The sequence below is a fragment of the Staurois parvus genome, unplaced genomic scaffold (genome assembly GCF_062004578.1).
Source record: "Staurois parvus isolate SC_StPar_1 unplaced genomic scaffold, SC_StPar_1.0 ptg000048l, whole genome shotgun sequence".
NCBI classification, from domain to species: Eukaryota; Metazoa; Chordata; class Amphibia; order Anura; family Ranidae; genus Staurois; species Staurois parvus.
Window position 1 is genome coordinate 9,177,322 of NW_028317844.1, and position 20,007 is coordinate 9,197,328.

The 20,007-nt window shown below is 43.6% G+C and overlaps 1 protein-coding gene across 3 annotated transcripts in view; it reads left to right on the plus strand.

Moving 5' to 3' along the window:
- Window positions 1–6,863: 6,863 nt before the first annotated feature.
- Window positions 6,864–20,007, plus strand: part of LOC149470344 (E3 ubiquitin-protein ligase HACE1) — a 134,714-nt gene continuing 121,570 nt past the window's right edge. For 2 of the 3 annotated variants that reach the window (XM_089665122.1, XM_089665130.1), the window contains exons 1-2: window positions 6,864–7,166; window positions 18,964–19,018. In XM_089665122.1, the coding sequence (XP_089521248.1) occupies window positions 7,091–7,166; window positions 18,964–19,018 (131 nt within the window). In that variant the 5' untranslated portion in view covers window positions 6,864–7,090. The remainder of the gene's footprint in view (window positions 7,167–18,963; window positions 19,019–20,007) is intronic. The other variant, XM_089665139.1, reaches the window with a different exon arrangement.

Consider the following 20,007-nt stretch of genomic DNA (forward strand, 5'->3'; position numbering starts at 1 on the left):
CAGTTCCCATCTATGTACTTAGAAAAACTTTTAGTAAACACTGCCACCTGCTGATACATGATGGTATAGCAATATTAGGACAACTGTCAGTTGTTTCTATGTAACAAGTTATACTTGTACATTTTAGGTGAAAGTAAATGTTGCGATTTGGAATCAATATATATAGGTAGAACAGAGGATTGCATGCAAAACATTAACTATTTAATTGCTAAAACTCTGCTCAGATTTTCACTCTCGCTGGATGAACTAGTTCTGCCACATTCTATGCAAACACACACTACATACCATGAAAACACATTACATCATTCTCCTATATTCATGTCCACCAATGTAAAGTGGTATCAGATGTTTTCGTGCAGGTGTAGTCCTGTGTTTTGGGGGGGGGGGGGGGGTTTTGAGAAATGGCCCTCCCTAAACAGGATATTGGTCTAAACTTGTAGGTAAAGTGGAAGTGGAAGAGTGCGTGTGATAATAAAGTTGGCAGAGCCTCCACCCAGGACAGGGCCCCTGTGAACAGAGGGGATTCCTTTCCTGGAAAAGTAATCTAATCAAAGTAATTGGGAGCAGAGGGACTACTGCAACCAGCATATTACATTAACCGTAAGTATATAGATGCATATCAGTATGGAAATAATACAAGCTTTATACAAGAAAAGACTAATAATAGTACATAACTCCAATGTACATACCGGTATTATAAGTAAGTGGCCTGATAGGAGTCCTGGTGGAACTTTGCACATATACCTGGGTATATAACTTAGATTGTAAGCTTCTTGAGGGTTAGGGACTGATGTGAATGCACAATATATATGTAAAGTGCTGCGTAAATTGATGGTGCTATATAAGTACATATAAGTAAATATATATATTTATTTTAAGTATAAAATAAATACATAGTTATTTATAGAGATATCTTGAGATAAAAGTTGTAGCAAAGTTCAGCTGCAAGGGCCCCTGAGGATGATCACAATAGGGCATCGATCTTGGTGGCAGAGACCTAAAGACAAAACCTGCAATGATGGGAAGACCCTCCAGGCATTGTCCAACCAGCCTGAAATGCAGATTCTAACCAGTAGAAACTATGCTGTGGCAATGGAATTTAGACTGATGACTAAAATACAGTATGCAATGAAAACAGGTTTTATTTGAAGATTGCGTTATCATGTTGACGAGGTGGGAAAAGAGGAACCAGAGACGGCAAAAAATAACAATACTAAACTTTGATTTGGTAATTTCACTGCTGCCAACATATATTATACAGACTACAGCAGCCAGGAAGGTGTGTAAACCTGAAAAACTGTCAGCTTTTAGGCGGAGGCAATTAAATGGCTGGTGCCTCCAGTGCTGTGTGTCCTGGGACTCGCTATCCAACTTGCAGGGAGAGCAGTGAATATCTGCTTGCTAAGCTATCGGAGTGTGATCTGTGCTCATTGGGGGATAGGTGAGACATTCGAGATTTAATAGTAAAAATAAAGTTTAGCAACTGTAGCAAATAACACCCCCCCCCCCCAACACACACACACACATACAAGCACATATGAATAAAAATACACGTGCAGCTACCTATTAAAACATTGACTGTGCATTATTTGCCATTAACTCTGAACTGAAGACCTGTAAAAGTTTTTAAAGCATTGCCTATAGAAAACTTTGGGTACTGGAGTTTGTTCCTGTTTCATGGTTGTGTGCAATTTTATGGCTTGACATGTTGGATACTTGTGTAACCTCATCTTTTATATGTCACAAAAATTGGGTAATTTTACATTTCTGTGCACTATAATTAAATGTAGTGTATTTGTTTATTGAAAATTTGTACTTGCTAACCTATTGTGCTAATGTCGTGTGACAAATTTAGAGCTAGCACTGTTTTTTTCTTCAAGGTGTTTGCTTTCCTAAAGAAGAACTACATTTTCCCTCCTATCCTTCACAGCAAAAGAAGCTGTCTGTCATCTTAGCCTCTGTTTGATCTGCAACTGCCATAGTGCTGCACTTATGATCAGTTATGACTCCAGCAATTTGATGGCTTGACAGATCAGTAGGGAGCTGACATAAACACACCAGTAACTGTAACAATTACCATTCATGACATGCCTTGAATGTAACTATTGTGTGGAACGGTTAAATCCATTGGTTTAGATCTACTTTAAGGCCTCATTCACACCATGGAAACTGACATGCAGATTTCACTTGCAGAGACATCAGTTTACATCTGTTTTCATACGCGCTTCAATTAGTTTTATACATGTTGCAGTTTCCTGAGCAGAAAACTAGTGTTGTGATGTGAACAGGGCACATAGAGAACAATTGATTTTGTTGTGCCCTTGGAGAACGCATGCAGAAAGACTGATGTCTCTGCACCATGGTGTGAACAATCCCTAAACTCTGGTTTACAAAGAAAAAATTCTATTCAAGTATGTATTTTTTACCCTTTCACACTGAAGCCTCACGGCCCTTTAAGAGCTTCTAGATGTTGGGGAGCGAAGGTGGCATTTGGGGCCACTGTGATTGGCTGGCACAGTGGTCACTTGATTGGAAAGCTCTTGATGGCAAGTATTCATTAGGAGTTTATCGATCACTGCCGGCTACCGTGCTGAGAGCATACAGGGAGCGTGCTGTCAGCATGGTAGGTTGTTTACACAGGGCCGCATATGTGCATCCACTCGGTGTTAAGGCCCATCTGTTGAGCAGCTAGATATAAGCATACAGCTGGCACCAAGGAGTTAAAGTGGAACTAAACCCATCGATTTAATGGTTTCAAAAAGCAGTTACCTTCCTGGCATACCTGGGAATGCTAACTGTCACATTTGCTTCTTCTGCCAACGGAACTGTCAAATCCATCAAATGGCTGGTATTATTCTGGTCACGTGTGCAGCACCATGGCAGTTACAAATCAAACAGAGGCAAATGCAGGCCACACTTGGGGTGAATTCCAAATGATTTGTGATTGAAAAACAAAACTTTTTTGTGTTTTGTAATGCCAGCATTGATCCCAAAATTCAACCAACCAAGCCTTCAATTCTGAAAAAAAAGAAATTTGTGGCAAGGCACATTCTTTTTTTTCCAGGTCATAACTCATGCAAATTTCTTTTTCAATGATATTTCTCGCATAATTCCACCATCATTGATTAGAAATTTGTTTTTCAAAACACTTCCAACATGCTCTATCACTCAAATTTGATGGCTGTATCAGGGGTGGACTGACAACTCATGGGGCCCCTGGGCAATAGGGGATCATGGGGCCCCTGTGTCCTTGCCCAAACTCAAAAAAGCCTATGAAAAAGGTACCAGGGGCATCTCATGGGGCACCCTACTGACCCCGGGCCCTCGGGCAGTGTCCGAGTTTCCAAATGGTCAGTCCGCCCCTGGGCTGTATGAAAATCGGCTGTTGCTGCGGCCACACTAATGGTTGAAATTTGAAATCAGATTTATGATTTTCAACAAAAAAATCACTCTGAATTTGACCAGACATATGATGGTTTGACAGATTGGTTGGGAGCTGACATAAGCACACCAGTAACTGAAACAGTTATCATTCATGACATGCCTTGAATGTAACTGTTGTGGGGAAACTGGTAAATCTGTGGGTTTAGTTCTATTATAAACAGACACTAAAACTCTGGTTTTAAAAAAAATCTATTCAAGTATGTATTCTTAAAGCGGAACTAAACCCATCAATTTAATGGTTTCAAAAATCAGTTACATGCCAGGAATGCTAACTGTCACATTTGCTTGTGTTCTTAACCAAACTGTCAACTGGCTGGTGTCATAACTGATCACATGGTAGTTGCAGATTAGACCTTTGCTGCCAGAGCCATGTTTGCATTTTTTGCACATGTTTAAAAAATATTTTAGGCCTGAAGATTACATAAACCCCCCAAATATTATATATTTTCTGAAAGCAGACGGCCTAGAGAATAAAATTGTAGTAGTTCCAATTTTTTATTTCACAGGATATTACCGCAAACACCTAGGAAATGCAAAATTTCAGTAAAAAAACACACTAAAGTAAATTTTAGGGCATACAAACACAATACATTACCCAAATTTTGGTAAAATATAAAGGACGAGGTTGCGCTGAGTAAATAGATACCCAACATGCCAAACCTTAAATTTATGTGCGCCTATGAAATGCGACAAACTTTAGTACCCTATATTTGCTATAGGTGATGCTTCAAAAGCCCCTATAGATTATCAGTTTGGTGTTTTACGGAGGAGGTCTTGTGCTAGAATTATTGCTCTGGCTCCAGCGTGTGTGGCGATATGTAACGTGTGTATCACAATTGGCGTTTTCATGCGTAGACGCCCAGACATGTACGTTTACATTTGTACGTGCATATATGTGGGGGCCTCAAACATTTTTTGCGTGGATGGTATTTGATTGGGTGTAACTTCAATAGTTTTGCAATTTAAAATATTTTTTTTCCACTGAACTTTTTTTTGATCACATAGAGGACACAAAGTCCCCTATGTGATGATTTTTCGGTGACAGATTCTCTTTAATGAGACATGCAGGGCCTAAAAGACTCTGCATGTCTCCTCTGTGATTCATTAGATGTATTGCAATGCAAATCGCATTGCAATACATGTATTCCCGGCTAGAATAGCGGTGACCTGGAAGTGACATCATACATGTTGCCTACCTGGTCACAGAAGGATGGGGGGGAAAGCAGATGTTCGTCCACTCTCCTTTCTCCCCCCACCTGCAGCCACCCGCCATGGCATTCCCTGGGCCCACAGAGGGACAAGCGGGCCCGGGAGCAGGTGCGCGTAGGGGGGGAGCACTGGTACCGAGGGGCTGTGGAAGCGATCAGGCAGTGGCGTAGCAGCCTGAATGCTTCCACCTGACAGGCAGGAGTCTACCTGTCAGATTTATGGCTGCAGCCAGTGGATTATGTATAGAACCACCCGCTGTCAGGTCCATACCACGTACGGACCTTGTGGCAATACAGCTAAACAAAGGCTGAAATGGCAGTTTCCTTGGCTGAAAAGGATAGAAGGGTTTAGTTCCACTTTAACTAAAAAAAATAAAAGAAATTATCCTCTATTGCTCTCAGCCTCCTCCAAATCATCAAATTCCTATTTTTTTGCTTCTGTAACCTGACTTCTTGTTGGAGGGTGCCTACATTCGTTCCCCATGGTCCAAATGTATTCCACCCAAAAGGGGAAGTTGCGCTTTAAGCCTTTGTCCCCCACTCCCCATTAAGGATTGGCACCTTTGGGGAGCGGGTACTTGAATTTGATGGGTACCCGCTCCCACTTCCGCTGCGGTCGCCTAGGCGATCAAAAGTGGAAGTTGTCCTCCTCCCTCTCTCTCCGTAGTCTTCTATGGGACTGTTCACAAAGTGCAGCATTTCTCGAGCATGTGCAGTGGGCACCCGGCTGTGAAGCCGCAAGCTGTCACAGCCAGGTACCCACACTGAAGATGCCGGCACCAGGGAGAGAAGACGGCCAGTGAAACCAGCAGTGGTGAGGACACCGCAGGACCGAGGGACAGGTAAGTGGCTGTATTTTAAAAGTCAGCAGCAACAGTTTTTGTAGCTGCTGACTTTTATTTTTTTTTTCTTTCAGGTGGAACTCCACTTTAACCACTTCCTGTCCGACCCATTGACATAAACGGCCGGATGGGAGCAGTGCAGGGGTGAGTGGCCGTTTATAAATGTCCTCCCGCTTCCCTGTCTGTGCACGCTCCCTGGACAAACAGCGGAACACCGATCGCTGTACGGGACCTCTGTGTGAGGTTCCAATCATGTGATCACTGATTGGCCAATCAGTGATCATATGAACAGTAGTATGGAAGATGTCACTTCCTGACATCATTGCTTACTACATGTGAAATCTGTGAATGATCACAGAGGTCACATGGTACAAGGCTATTCACAACAGCCTTGTACCATGTGACAAGCTGTGACCAATCACAGCTCTCCCAGTATTTCTCAATGGCTGCAAGAATTCAGCCCGAGAGAAGGAGAATGATTGCTTTTACAGCCTTTATGGGTGTAAAAGCAAACAGTGTAAATAAAAAAAAATCTTCATCACCCCCCCACAAGTATTACAGAGTCACTATGGTGACACTGTACTGCTAGGGTGACAGTATGTAAAAACCCCCCCCATAAATAACAATATAGAAAAATAAAGTAGACATGTAAAAACATTTTTTTGAAAAATTATAATTTTTGGTTATAAACTAATTTGGGTTTTTTTTTTTTTTACTAAAACGATAGATGAATACATTTTGGCCAAGATTTATGAAGAAAGAATTTTTATTTGAAAAATTTTATAAGAAAAACACTTTTTTTTAAAAATGTTTGGACTTTTTCATTCACATAGCAAAAAAAATAAAAATCCCAGTGGCGAATAAATACCAATAAAATAAAGTTTTATCTCTCTCAAAAAAATTAAAAAAAATTCATGGGGGTACAGAGTTGCACGACCGCACAATTGTCATTCAAAGTGTGATAGCGCCAAAAGCTGGCCTGGACAGGAAGGGGGTGAAAGTGTCCGGACTTGAAGTGGTTAAGAACTGATTTGATGAAATATAGATTTCAGGGTTATTATGTAGTGGATTTGTAGGGATGATTTTTTGGGAGAATGAGATTACTGTCACTTTAAGTGTTTTTTTTTTCACGCCTGCTCAGTTTCATCCCGCCTGTGCCCTTCCCCTCAACGTTTCACCGTCTAGGTAATGACTGGGCGTGCCAAGCTGACAGATTCGCCAATAGGGAACCTCAGCTAAGCATTTCAGTCCCCGCCCTTGGTTACCGCACAGTGCTTTGTGGGTAATGGAGTTCTCGGGGTTGGTGGCGGTGTTGTCTGTACACTGCCCGGCCCTTGTATGGACTACACTTACCAGAGCGGCGTGCGGCACAGCTCCTCTCGGAAGCGGCAGAGCTCTTCCTATCCGCTCACAGAGCAGCCGGACCTGGCAGAGCTGCTAACATGGAGCTCCGGTGGACGGGGAGCTGTGCCGCCCTCTGCAGTCTTGTGGGAGCCGGAGTAGCTGGACTGGTGTGATCCGGTGCCTCATCTTCCAGTCATTGGGGAGGGAGCTGGTGGCGGAGAATTTTCCAGGTGGGAGCTGAGCTCCCCTAGCATGGAGAGAGCCATGGAGCAACTAAACCGCCTCACCCGATCCCTGCGGAGAGCCCGCACTGTGGAGCTGCCTGAAGGTGACGTCATCCTCCTCACCCTTCTCCAGTATCAGTCAGTGTACAGAGGGCCAGGTCTGCGCTATAGACACCTGGGATGCCCCAATCACCACTTCCCTGCCATGGAATACATTAGAACAGTCTTTCTTACAGTACGACTATAGGCAGAACTTATTTTTCCTCATTTGCCATCTGTCTCTCATTGGGGGAGATTTCTCTTCACCTGTCTAATAGCCAAACAGGAAGTGACAGAAAATCCCTCAAAAGTGATCCCTGCTCATCACCAAAACTAGAGTCCTCATTGGGGGATTTTGGGACCACCAAAATTGGGGCTTTTCTTTCACTTTGGATAACAAAAGCCCCAATCAATATATTTTCTCAAAGTGATCACCCTGGAGAATGAAATGGTTGTACCATTTTTTTTGCCACACAATATTTATCCACATGATTAAAAAGAAAAGTATAGCTAAAGCCGTACTTCTGTTCTGGGTCCCAGGAGTGCACTTGTTTCTGCTCTTCTGTGACCCAGATTCAAGCAACATTGGGCTAAACTCATCTGACATCACAGAGATGGTCCAAACTTTGCTGGGATCCTGACAATAATGTCCGGATTCACCAAGATGCCTGACTGGCAGCTGGCGCAGCTTTTCGGCACAAATTTACAGCCTGAGCCAGCTGCTCCCTTTCCTTACTGGAGGGGCAGAGAGCTGGTGACTGACAGTCACTGAGAACTGAGCAATCAACGGGCATGTGATCACTCAGTTCTCAGTCTTAGAGGTGGTAGGGGACTGATGCTGCAGCCACATAGGTGAGTATGAATGTTTATTTTTTGATATTACACGCTTGTCTTTTAATACTTGCTGTGGTTGAGATATGTTGGGGGCTTGACTTTTGAGGTGGGAGTGAGCAATGTGCTTTCATTGCAGTACTCATTGGTTGGAGTTGAATGTCTTTGGTGTGCGTCCTGGTATTTGGACGGTGGATTACAGTGGAGCAGGAGCGGACTCCAGGGCCTTGGCACACAGCTGTTTTCAGGGAATTGAGGATACAGGCTGCCCTGTGACCAGTGAAAAGGGGTTGGGTTGACACAGTATTAAAAGGTAACTCCACTTTTTTGGGAAGGAAAATGGCAAATAAAAAAAACATAGGATATACAACTGTGAGTCGTCATATTGTAACTTAAAGTTAAGGTTCCTTTCCTTTTCAGTTTGCAGTGCTGTCATTTTTCTGTAAAATGTATTCTGGCTACCCAGAGGCCTTCTGTACACAGATGGTATACAGAACATTTGGCATTTTCTACTTGTCTGGTTGTTTTTCTTCAGTAGTGGTGCCTGTATAGTTTTGGCATCCGTGCCACTTGGCAGAGCCAGTGGTATGGGGCTAGTGGGCTTTTTCCGGTAAGTAACCAATGATGCTAAAGATAAACACCAGAGTATGGGCATTCTTCACCAATAACCAGGAGTCTCAGAAACCTCCAGTGTAGTGGGCATTTTTCCCAAAAATCTCCAGTGTAAAGGGCTTTCCTCCCAATACCCTCCAGTGTAAAGTGGCTTTCTTCCCAACTTTTCTTTATTAAAAGTCTTGCGATCAATAAACATAAAATTCTATACAGAATATACAAAAATAAATATGTATATATTTACACCAAAACAAAAATAAATATATCAAAATCTGCTGTCAGACAAAAGCAAACCTCTCAGAAATGAACGTCATTACTGGGGGAAATAAATCTTACTACCACTCACTTCACTATACCAGACATCAAACCTGAGAGGCCAAGAAACAACCCCTGCACCCATTGTGCATGCAGCCCTTCTTCAAAAAAGAAGATCTTAACGAACAAAAACTAAGGGAGTGAAAAGAACAGCAATAGAAAAAAGCCCCTCACCCAGAGATGACAGTTCACCAAAGCCAGGTCTGATATTCCTCCACACCCTTATCCAGACCGACTGAGGCTCCCTGCCCTTCTCAAGACCCTGAATCTTCTCAGCCTCACCTAGAATATTGTGCACCACAACCTCAACAGGGAGGACTTTCTTCTGCAGGGTAATCTGACACCGTGCATTCCATGTGAAGTAACAAACTATACTAACTAGAAAAAGTGTATCCAAATCAAAGTCCCAGCGAGCTGGGAATGCCCCGTACACCCACTTTGCATAAGTCATGTGATAGAGAGAGGGTATGCCTAGAACCCTCCCCACCCTTTTATACACCTCTATGTTAAAGGGACACTGGAGCAAAAAGTGGTCCATAGACTCCACTTTACCAACACACTCCACTCTAGGACAATCCTGATCATCCACAGGACAGTGCTTCAGGTTCCCTCTCAGATAGAGCCCTCCATGGTAAGCGAGCCAGGCTTGATCCTGAAACTTCAAAGAGATTCTTTCCAAATTAATTAAACAAAATCCCTCTTTCATTACGGAGCCTGGGCAATCCTTTAAGGCCAATGACACTCTGAAAGCAGAACCCAAAATCCTCTCCTCCAGAAGCTTCCTGGGAAGGGACCTGATATCCTCCACTGTCACGTACACTGCCGAAAACAGCTGTAGACCCTTTGAACAATAAAAAAATAAGCTCCAAAAGTAGCCTTTATCCCCGTGCTAAATGTAAAATAAATTATATCAATAATATAAAGCAAACTGTGGCTGGAGCTGCTATTTTAAATAGAATACAATAAAAAAACAAAATAGTGTAATAACACCATAAACAGCGCTGACTGATGAAATGCAATTCAGTCCCCAAATTTATGTGAAATATTAAAAAATATACATAAATGATATATAAATAATTAGATTTGCAAATAAAAATAACACTTCCACCCATAAAGTGACAAAAATCAGTTGATATAAAAAAAAAACAGTTAATATAAAAAAAAGCTAAGTCCAAATCTTCCCTTCAAAGAATATCCACCAAAAGCGTGATCTCTGATGTGCTCAACACGCCATAAAAGTGAAAACTCACCAGATGCTGGTGATTAATCAGCATTGAATCAAACACCAAGACTATTTAGACCAGATCGGCTTAGATGTAAGAATGGTCACTCATCAAATGGTTAATCCAGTTCAGGCTCCATCAAGGTGATATTCAAATTCAGGTCTCTGATGTTGAGAGTGACTGAGAATGGAGTGTTGAGCACATCAGAGATTACGCTTTTGGTGAATATTCTTTGAAGGGAAGATTTGGACTTAGCTTTTTTTTATATGAACTAATTTTTGTCACTTTGTGCACTTCTATGGTGGAAGTGTGATTTTTAGCAGTAGACCCTTGCATCGAGAGATACCAGAAAGATACAGACGAAGCTGACAGATAAAAAGATTGGGATCTGGTAAGTTTTGATCAAGTCAACCCTCTCCCTCAAGGAAAGACTCTATCTCTTCCAGCTTGCTACTTTGACATTGGCATCTACCAACCTGCTTTCCCAATTTCAATGACATAGTCACCAGGACCAAATTTGCTGCCCAACACTTTAATTTCCTGCTGAGGCATCCGGAAGTTCGAAGCTTTCACCTTCTTCACCCATCCAGAAAACTTAACTCTTTTTCATGGTTGACTCTAGAGCCAGAAGCCTCTGTGTACTGCTCTATAACAGAGACCACCTCCTGTGCCTCCTCAGTCCCAGAGATAACACCAGCAATGCCCAGAGACACCCCGCACAATGATGCACCTTCTAGCCTTCTTACAAAGGGGTTGATTGTGAAAGCATATAGCAGGGGGCTCAAAGGACATCCCTGGCGCACAGCAGAACCAACCTCAAAACGCCATCCAACCCAACTATTAACAAGTGGGAAGCTCTCGGCCCCTCTATATAATGTCTTCAGCCAATCTATAAACCTCCCCTGCAGACTGTATCTACCAAGTAGCAACCACAGATCTTCATTATTCAGTCGATCAAAAGCTTTTGTCTGATCCAATGCCAGCAAGTACTTTCTTCATCAAGCAGCCCTGCGTTGTTCCAAAGCCTCCCAGACAGATAAAACTGCTGAAAAGGTACTTGTAATTTGGACCGATGAGTGCTGATGGCTGGACAACAAATCGCCTGCTACTGACAACAAGCGCCAAAAAAGAATCTTTGCCAAGATCTATCAACACTGAGAAGACTTGATGGGGCGCCAGTTCTCAATCATTGAGGGGTCTCTACCTTTTGACAGACGAATCAGAGAATTGCCTCATGGAGGGAGAGAGCGAACCCTCTTCTAGACAGCTGTTAAAAACCTCCACTAAAAAGGGAGCCAGAATGGACTTAAAACACTTGGAAAATTCAGCTGTCAATCCATCTGGCCCAGGCGATTTTTTTTTTTTTTTTTTTTTTGGGTAGCCAGCTTGTCTATAGCATGAACTACCTCATCCGCTGAAATTGGTTCTGTCAAATTCATCAAAAGCAATGTACCATTTCCCAATTGTGGAGTAGAATCCAGAAGGCTTTCCATCCTGTCCCGGCTAAGGTTCTTTCTTCCCAGGAGGTCTGCATAATATGACTCGAAGATATCCCAAGATCCCCGATCTGGACTTTACCAGGGAACCTGTACTGTCTTTTAGGCCAATGACCATCTTAACTGCTATGCCTTGCTTACAATTCTGGTAAGGATCAGGTGAGTGATATTTCCCATAATCCCTCTCCAGAACCAAGGAGACATGCTGGTGGTTGTATTGACACTTCCTAAGAAGAAGCTTCACTTAGATCTCCCCTGGATCTCCTCCATACGAGACAAAACGATCAAGGTTCCTCCACAAATGCTGGTAGGCAATATACATACCAAGCTGCGTCTTCTTGCGCATGGCCTTGAAAAGTCCAATCACAAGTTCCCTCCACTCTGACTAGTGCAAAAGTCCAGAATAGAAACCTGTGCCCAAAAAAAAAAACTAAAAGGATTGTCTTACCTCTACATCTTCCAGGAGAGCCGATTTCAGTTTCCAGACACCCCTTCCCCTGGGTGGACTGTCTGAGGCATTCAGAGTCACAGCATACAGTGGTCAGAGAACTCCACCACCTTCAACTCAGGATCTTAGAGAGCAGAGTTCTCCTTTAATAAAAACCTGTCTATCCTGCTCTATTTCCTCTATGAAACGTGAAACCCGTGCTGCCAGGGCAGTGCTTAATTGGCACATCTACCAGGCCTGCTTGTCTAACCATATCCCTAAGAAAAACCATATCATAACCCAGCCTGTCTATGGAGCCTGTCCTGTCTGCAGGCCTAATTATGGTGTTAAAGTCACCTTCAAAGACCACCTGCTGGGGTGTAAAAAGGAAGGGCTTGATCTTTGGGAGGAGGCATTTCTTGTCCCATTTTGACTGTGGTCCTTAGATATTGTTCAGGCACAGGTCCTGTCCCCTAACATAGACATCTAAGACCATGCATCTCCCCATTTCTGCCTCAATTACCCACCGGCACATTACCATATCAGTTTTAAAAAGCACCGCAACTCCGCTGCAAGGTTCAGCTTCAAGAGACCAAAAGGAGGGACCACATTTCCACTCCCATTTTGCTAGATAGACATCGGCCAATGTATTGAGCCAGGTTTCTTGCAAAAAAAAAATCTCAGCATCAAACTCACTGAGCAAAAATAAGGCCATATCACAAGCTCTTGCAGATTTAATGCTGGCGACATTAATGGTTGCCACCTTTAACGGAGTGGGAACTGCCATCAGGATGATTGGGGTAATCGTTTCTTAACCTCTACCACACTCTCATCACCCAAAACAGCTCTCTTCAGGCTATGTGACTCCCCCTTATCCATAGATGACAAAGAAATGGATAAATCAGATTCCATCTCATCACCTGACAAAACTGGATAGGTGTTGCCAAGAGGGAGCCCTCCTGGGTCTGATTCTGAAGAAGAAAGGACAGCTCTTCTCATCCTCTTCTTCTTTGTTTTCCCCTTAACCCTCTCCCACCCCCAGCAGCTGAATCCCCTTCATCAGGAATTGAGATATGGGACATGGACACCCCTCCCTGAGCCCCATTGGCTCTACCCCCATCCAGCACCCCCACACTCTCCTGACCACGTTTGTGCTGTCGTGGGACAGGTACTGGAGGTGGAGTAGGCCGAGAGGGAAGCTCCGCTAAATCAGCACCCCCCACAGCAGCTTCCACTAGTCTGGAGGATCTATGTACAGTAGGATTAGGAACAGGAGGGACAGACTCAGGAATGACATTACAGGGGAAACAGAATCTGACACAACAGATGGAAACGGCACAAGAGGGGCATCAACAGTTTCCTCCCTAGCATCAGCTGCCTCTCATCTTCTTTATCCAGCCTCTGCAGCTCAGCCTTCAACCCTGGCAGGTTATGTAGTGCCTCTGGGCACTGACTATATGGATGACCCAGATGCTGGCACAAATTGCACCATATCTGGGTGCATTATTTGGCCAAATGGCCTAAATCCGGGCACAGTGAGCACTTCTTGATGGTGTGGGACGATACAAAGTGGCCTTTCTCTCCACATTTATTACAAACCTTAGGTTGACCCTGATAGAAAATGTTCAGCCTATCCCTCCCCAGAAAGGCTGAGCAGGGCAAGTGCTGAACCACATTGCCCAGCACACTCAATTGCAGCCACACTCTCCAGGCCCCTGTCCATACCCCATTCTCATCAAGGACCTTCCGCAGTTAGGTGAGGACCTTGCCATATTGGCGCAGCCACACTACGAAATCAGCCTCTGATATTGATTAGTTACGGACCAGGATTGTCACTGATTTTATCAAAGGCTGCCTTGAAATCACCTTTGCCACCAAACCGCCACACTGCTGAAGGCCCCTACACTTCCTATACCTTTCCCAAAAAAGATCCAGGCCTTCAGTTTTCACAAACGATAAATCGTATTCATAACTGCCAACTGGGCAGATCAACGCAAATACATCACAGGCTTTAAACCCAATCTCCAGAATCAACTCCTTCCACCCTCCTCCTCCCACCTCAACTGCACAACATTCCTACTCCTGAACCCACCAAACCTCCCCAAATTGTGACCATTAGGATTTCCATCAATCCCTCTTTGGTGCGACTTCCCAAAGCAGAGGCATAGCTCCCCACATTCCTCCCAACAGCAGAAACATTTGTGCATTGGGAAGCATCTGGTGCAATTCTAGCAGATACCGATTGTACAGATTCGAGATTGGATGGTGAATCCTCTCTCTGCTGAGCAGGGGGAGAAATATCATTTTTACTCCTGTCAGCAAAATTAACCCCTTCACCACCACCCGCCACCAACACATCCATTGCTTTAGCAGTCTCACCAGTCACTTTATTTGCTGTCATAGTCTTCACAGCAATGTCCGTACTCACTGCTGCAACAATAGAAACTTTAGCTCCAGCTGTCATCTCTTCCTCCAGGTCATAACTTTCAGCCCAGGAACATACAGGCTATTCAAACACAGCAACAGGTAAAACACTGACACAGGAGACATACATGTTTGCTCTCCACATGGTTTACTGTGCTGCTCCCCTCCCCAGCCAGCATCACTCAGCTCTGGAACACATGGGAGCTCAGGTGCAGCAGACTCCTTACAGCCAGTGGCCATCTTTCTTTCAGCATTCCCAGAGGCACTACTGATCTCAGCAAAGGCAGGAGTAGTAAAATCCATGTCCGAGGTGTTTGGTGCAGATCCATGCATGTTCCTCTGATGGTTTGGAGACATCTCTGTCAGGGGTTTTCCCTCCATGTCTGCAGAGGGTTTCTCTATGGCAGAAAGACCAACAGCCAGCTCCTTTCAGAGCTCCTTCTCTTTTTGCTCCTCAGCCGAGACACTATCCACCACAGCCGGAGGGGCAGACATGCTGGAAGCAGCCATCTTGGTGTACTGGGACTTCTGGCTTTGCCAGTCTGTACCTCCTCTCTCCATCTTCAGGGACTTCTGAAGGGTCATTAGAAAAAGCGAACCTGTCTGCCCTCAGGGGTGACTCCATCTGCTGGATAAAGGTCACGGTTCCGTGCTCACTCTCAACCACCTGGCTGGTTACCGCTGACAACTCTGCAGCCTGACATGGGGGGAAAGACGCTGAGGTAGATGGAGCCGGGTCATCCATTACCTGAAGCTGCTGATCCCCAGAACTCGCTGATGTCTGGCTGGCAAATCTCCTCTCCTTGTCAAATTTTTCTGCAAAGGCTCCACTTCTTGCTATCAGCTTTTCCAACAATAAAGATTGGTTCTTTACTTTTTTCTCCATCTGCTGTGGCTCTGGCTTCATTGCCAATCTGTTCTTACTCCAGGCAGTATTTGGCTCTGAAGGATTTGTGTTCAGCTTTTAAAACATAGTTTTTCCTCAGCTCTCCAAATCGCCAGGAATCGATCAATAATCCTGTCTGAAGACATCCACATCCTCACCAGGGTCTGGACCCACAGTCAGGTCCTCCTCATTAGGCCCGGTGTCATCAGGGGGATCCCTCCCAGGGCCTCCTCCTGGATCAGGCCTAGTTCCTGGGCCAAGCTAGCAGGCAAGGCCCAGGCTTGAAAAACGCTGGTTCTCAGGTAGAGCTCCTTTAGTATGTCCTCCTCCTTCTCCCACTAACCATCAATGTAAGGAACATCTTCCTATGGCTTTCTTCCCAATAACCTCCAGTGTGATGGGCATTTTTCCCAATAACCTCTACTGTGATGGGCATTTTTCCCAATAACCTCCAGTGTGATGGGCATTTTTCCCAGTAACCTCCAGTGTAGTGGGCATTCTTCCCAGTAAACTCCAGTGTACTGGGCATTCTTCCCAGTAACCTCCAGTGTAAGTGGGCATTCTTCCCAATATCCTCCAGTGTAAAGGGGCTTTGTTTCCAATTTTTTTTTTATTAAAAGTCTTTCAATCAATAAACATAAAATCATTTACAGAATATACAAAAATAGATAATTATATACATATATACACAAAAACAAAAATAAATATAGCAAAATCTGCTATCAGACAAAAGCAAACTCTCAGAAATGAACATGTCATTACTGGGGGAAATAAATCTTACTAAGACTCCCATCACTACACCAGACATCAAACCTGAGAGGTCAAGAAACAACCCCGCCCCTTATATGCATGCAGCCCTTCTTCAAAAAGCAGATCTTAACCAACAAAAACTAATGGAGTGAAAAGAACATCATAAGAAAAGAGCCCCTCACCCAGAGATGACAGTTCACCAAAGGCAGGTCTGATATTCCTCCACACCCTTATCCAGACCGCCCAAGGCTCCCTGCCCTTCTCAAGACCCCGAATCTTCCCAACCTCAAGCAGAATATCGTGCACCACCACCTCAACAGGGAGGATTTTCTTCTGCAGGGTAATCTGACACTGTGCATTCCACATGAAGTAACGAACAACTATACTAACAAAAAAAGTGTATCCAAATCAAAGTCCCAATGATCTGGGAATGCCCCGTACTCCCACTCTGCATAACTCATGCGATAGAGAAAGGGGATGCCCAGAACCCTCCCCACCCTTTTATACACCTCTATGTTACATGGACACTAGAACAGAAAGTGGTCCATAGACTCCACTTTACCAACACACTCCGTTCTAGGACAATCCCGATCTTCCACAGGGCAATGCGTCAGATTCCCTCTCAAATAGAGCCTTCCATGGAAAGCAAGCCAGGCTTGATACCTAAACGTCAAGGGATTCTCTCCAAATTAATGAAACCGAACCCTTCCCTCATTACGGAGCCTGGGCAATCCTTTCAGGCCAGTGACACACTTGAGAGCAGAAGCCAAAATCCTCTCCCCCAGAAGCTTAGGAGCTTTCTTTCCAATACCTTCCAGTGTAAAGGGGATTTCTTCCCAATACCATCCAGTGTAAAGGGGCTTTCTTCCCAATAACCTCCAGTGTAAAGGGGCTTTCTTCCCAATAACCTCCAGTGTAACGGGCTTTCTTCCCAATAACCTCCAGTGTGATGGGCATTTTCCCAATAACCTCCAGTGTAGTGGACATTCTTCCCAGTAACCTCCAGTGTAGTGGGTATTCTTCCCAGTAACCTCCAGTGTAGTGGGCATTCTTCCCAGTAACCTCCAGTGTAGTGGGCATTCTTCCCAGTAACCTCCAGTGTAGTGGGCATTCTTCCTAGTAATCACCAGTGTAAGTGGGCATTTTTCCCAGTAACCGCCAGTGCATGTGGGCATTCTTCCCCGTAACCTCCATTGTAAAGGGGCATTCTTCCCAATACCCTCCAGTGTAAAGGGGCTTTCTTCCCAATACCCTCCAGTGTAAAGGAGCTTTCTTCCCAATACCCTCCAGTGCAAACGGGGTTTCTTCCCAATACCCTCCAGTGTAAAGGGGCATTCTTCCCAATACCCTCCAGTGTAAAGGAGCTTTCTTCTCAATACCCTCCAGTGTAAAGGGGCTTTTTTCCCAATACCCTCCAGTGTAAAGGACTTTCTTCCTAATAACCTGTGTAAAGCTGACGGGAGAGACCTGTGTGTAGGCAATACAGGTCTCTTTCCAATCAGCATGGACATTCTGTTTTGTATCTCTGCACAGCAGAGAGATACAAAACAGCATGCCTCCCTTGTAAAACAGCACACAGTTAACCCCTTCCTGCCCAATGTCATTACTACAGTGTCGGTGCTTTTTATTAGCACTGATCACTGTATTAGTGTCACTGGGGATGTCAGTGACAGTCAGTTGCCACCCAGTGTCAGAATGCCCGCCGCAGTCCCGCTATAAGTCGCTGATCGCTCGCCATTACTAGTATAAAAAAAAAAATAAATTCCACCATATATACCGCCATTTGTAGACACTATAACTTTCATGTGAACCTATTAATTTACACATATTGGGATTTTTTTTAAGCAAATATGTGTAGCAGAATACATTTTGGCCTAAATTTATGAAGAAATTTCATTCTTAAATATATTTTATTGGCAATGTTTTATATCAAAAGGTCAAAAATACTGTTTTTTTTCCCCAAAATTGTCGGTCTTTTTTTGTTTATAGCGCAAAAAATAAAAACCACAGAGGTGATCAAATACCAGCGACCGTACGCTCTATTTGTGGGGAAAAAATGGACATAAATTTCATTTATGTACAGTGTTGCATGACCGTGCTATTGTCAGTTAAAGTAACACAGCGCCGTATCACAAAAAATGGTCTGGTCAGGAAGGGGGGTAAATCCTCTGGAGGGCAATTGGTTAAAATAAACCTGTCATGACAGAAACATGGAGGATGCCATTGCTGTCATCTTACAAATATGCTGTTTTAGTCATGTTGAATCTTCTAACAAAATACTTCACTGACCTGAAACAAGTATTCTGAGGAGAACTATTGACTTCCCTCTGACTTTCCTGATAAGTGTACTTGTTCCAGGTCAGTGACTTATAAAGTGTAAAATCCAAGAGTGTACATATACCAACCATGTAACTAGTAGGTTAGCAGTGGCAGCTCCCACGTGTCTCTCCATGACATCAGTTGGCTCTGCTGATCTGTGTTTGGGTGACAGGAACTGGAGGAAGTACAGGGCTCTTTTCACTTAAGTGCTAGATATGAAGTGACAGTTGCCTGTTTAGGTACACAGATCATGTCTGAATGGTCACCAAGCCAGCTAGGATTTCTATGTTGTGTTCAACATATCCCATAAAATTGGTTCGACTAATGCAAGCAATGTATTTATGCAACCACTGTAGTCACGTCCTTGTCAGTGCTGTTCACCTCTGACTTAGTGGAGCTTGCTATGGGATGCCGTGTGCTTAGCTCACTTCAACAGTGACAATAAATTGAATAATATAGTGTACCTGCGTTTTACTTTGTCAGATGTTATTACATTGGTAGTTCCTGTATTATTACATTGGTAATTTCTTTTATATCTATGTAATAGTCTAACCATGAAATTGTTTATCTTTGATCCAGACAATGAAACCGCTGTTTATACTTTGATGCCTATGGTGATGGCCGATCAACATCGGTATGTGGTTGGAATTATTTTAATGAGTCATATGACCAGAAATGTCAATAAAATAGAAAAGTAAAGTGCTTTTCCCTTCTTTCTCAAACTGTTTCTGTTATTATTTAAAAAAAAATGTGGTCTGAGTCCGACCTGTGAGTCAGCTTTTCTTGTCGATTTTTCTACATAACAGAGCAGCTGAGAATGTTTTGTGCTGTCCTTCTTTTCTCTTATTGTTGTTTGATCTTTTTGTTTTGTTTACGCGCTCTTGCTTATGGCTACTAGGCACATAGAGATTCTCACCTCTGTTGAACTTAGCATCAGCCGTGACACATGATCACACTATTACTCAAACCTGTACATGTATTGTTGATTTTCTGTTTCTGTATATGAAAACCTTTGCTTGAAAAATAAAGACTACTTTAAAAAAAAAAAATGTGTGTGTGTGTATATATATATATATATATATATATATACACATACATATACATACATACACTATCTTGCCAAAAGTATTGGGTCGCCTGCCTTTACATGCACATGAACTTTTACTGGCATCCCAGTCTTAGTCCATAGGGCTCAGCATTCAGTTAACCACCCTTTGCAGCTATAACAGCTTCAACTCTTCTGGGAAGGCTGTCCACAAGGTTTCGGAGTGTTTCTATGGGAATGTTTGACCATTCTTCCAGAAGCACATTTATGAGGTCAGGCACTGACGTTGGACAAGAAGACCTGGCTTGCAGTCTTTGCTCTAATTCATCCCAAAGGTGTTCTATCAGGTTGAGGTCAGGACTTTGTGCAGGCCAATCAAGTTCTTCCACCCCAAACTAGCTCATCCATGTGTTTATGGACCTTGCTTTGTGCACTGGTGCGTAGTCATGTTGGAACAAGAAGGGACCATCCCCAAAGTCTTCCCACAAAGTTGGGAGCATGAAATTGTCCAAAATGTCTTGTTATGCTGACGCCTTAAGAGTTCCCTTCACTGGAACTAAGGGGCCAAGCCCAACCCT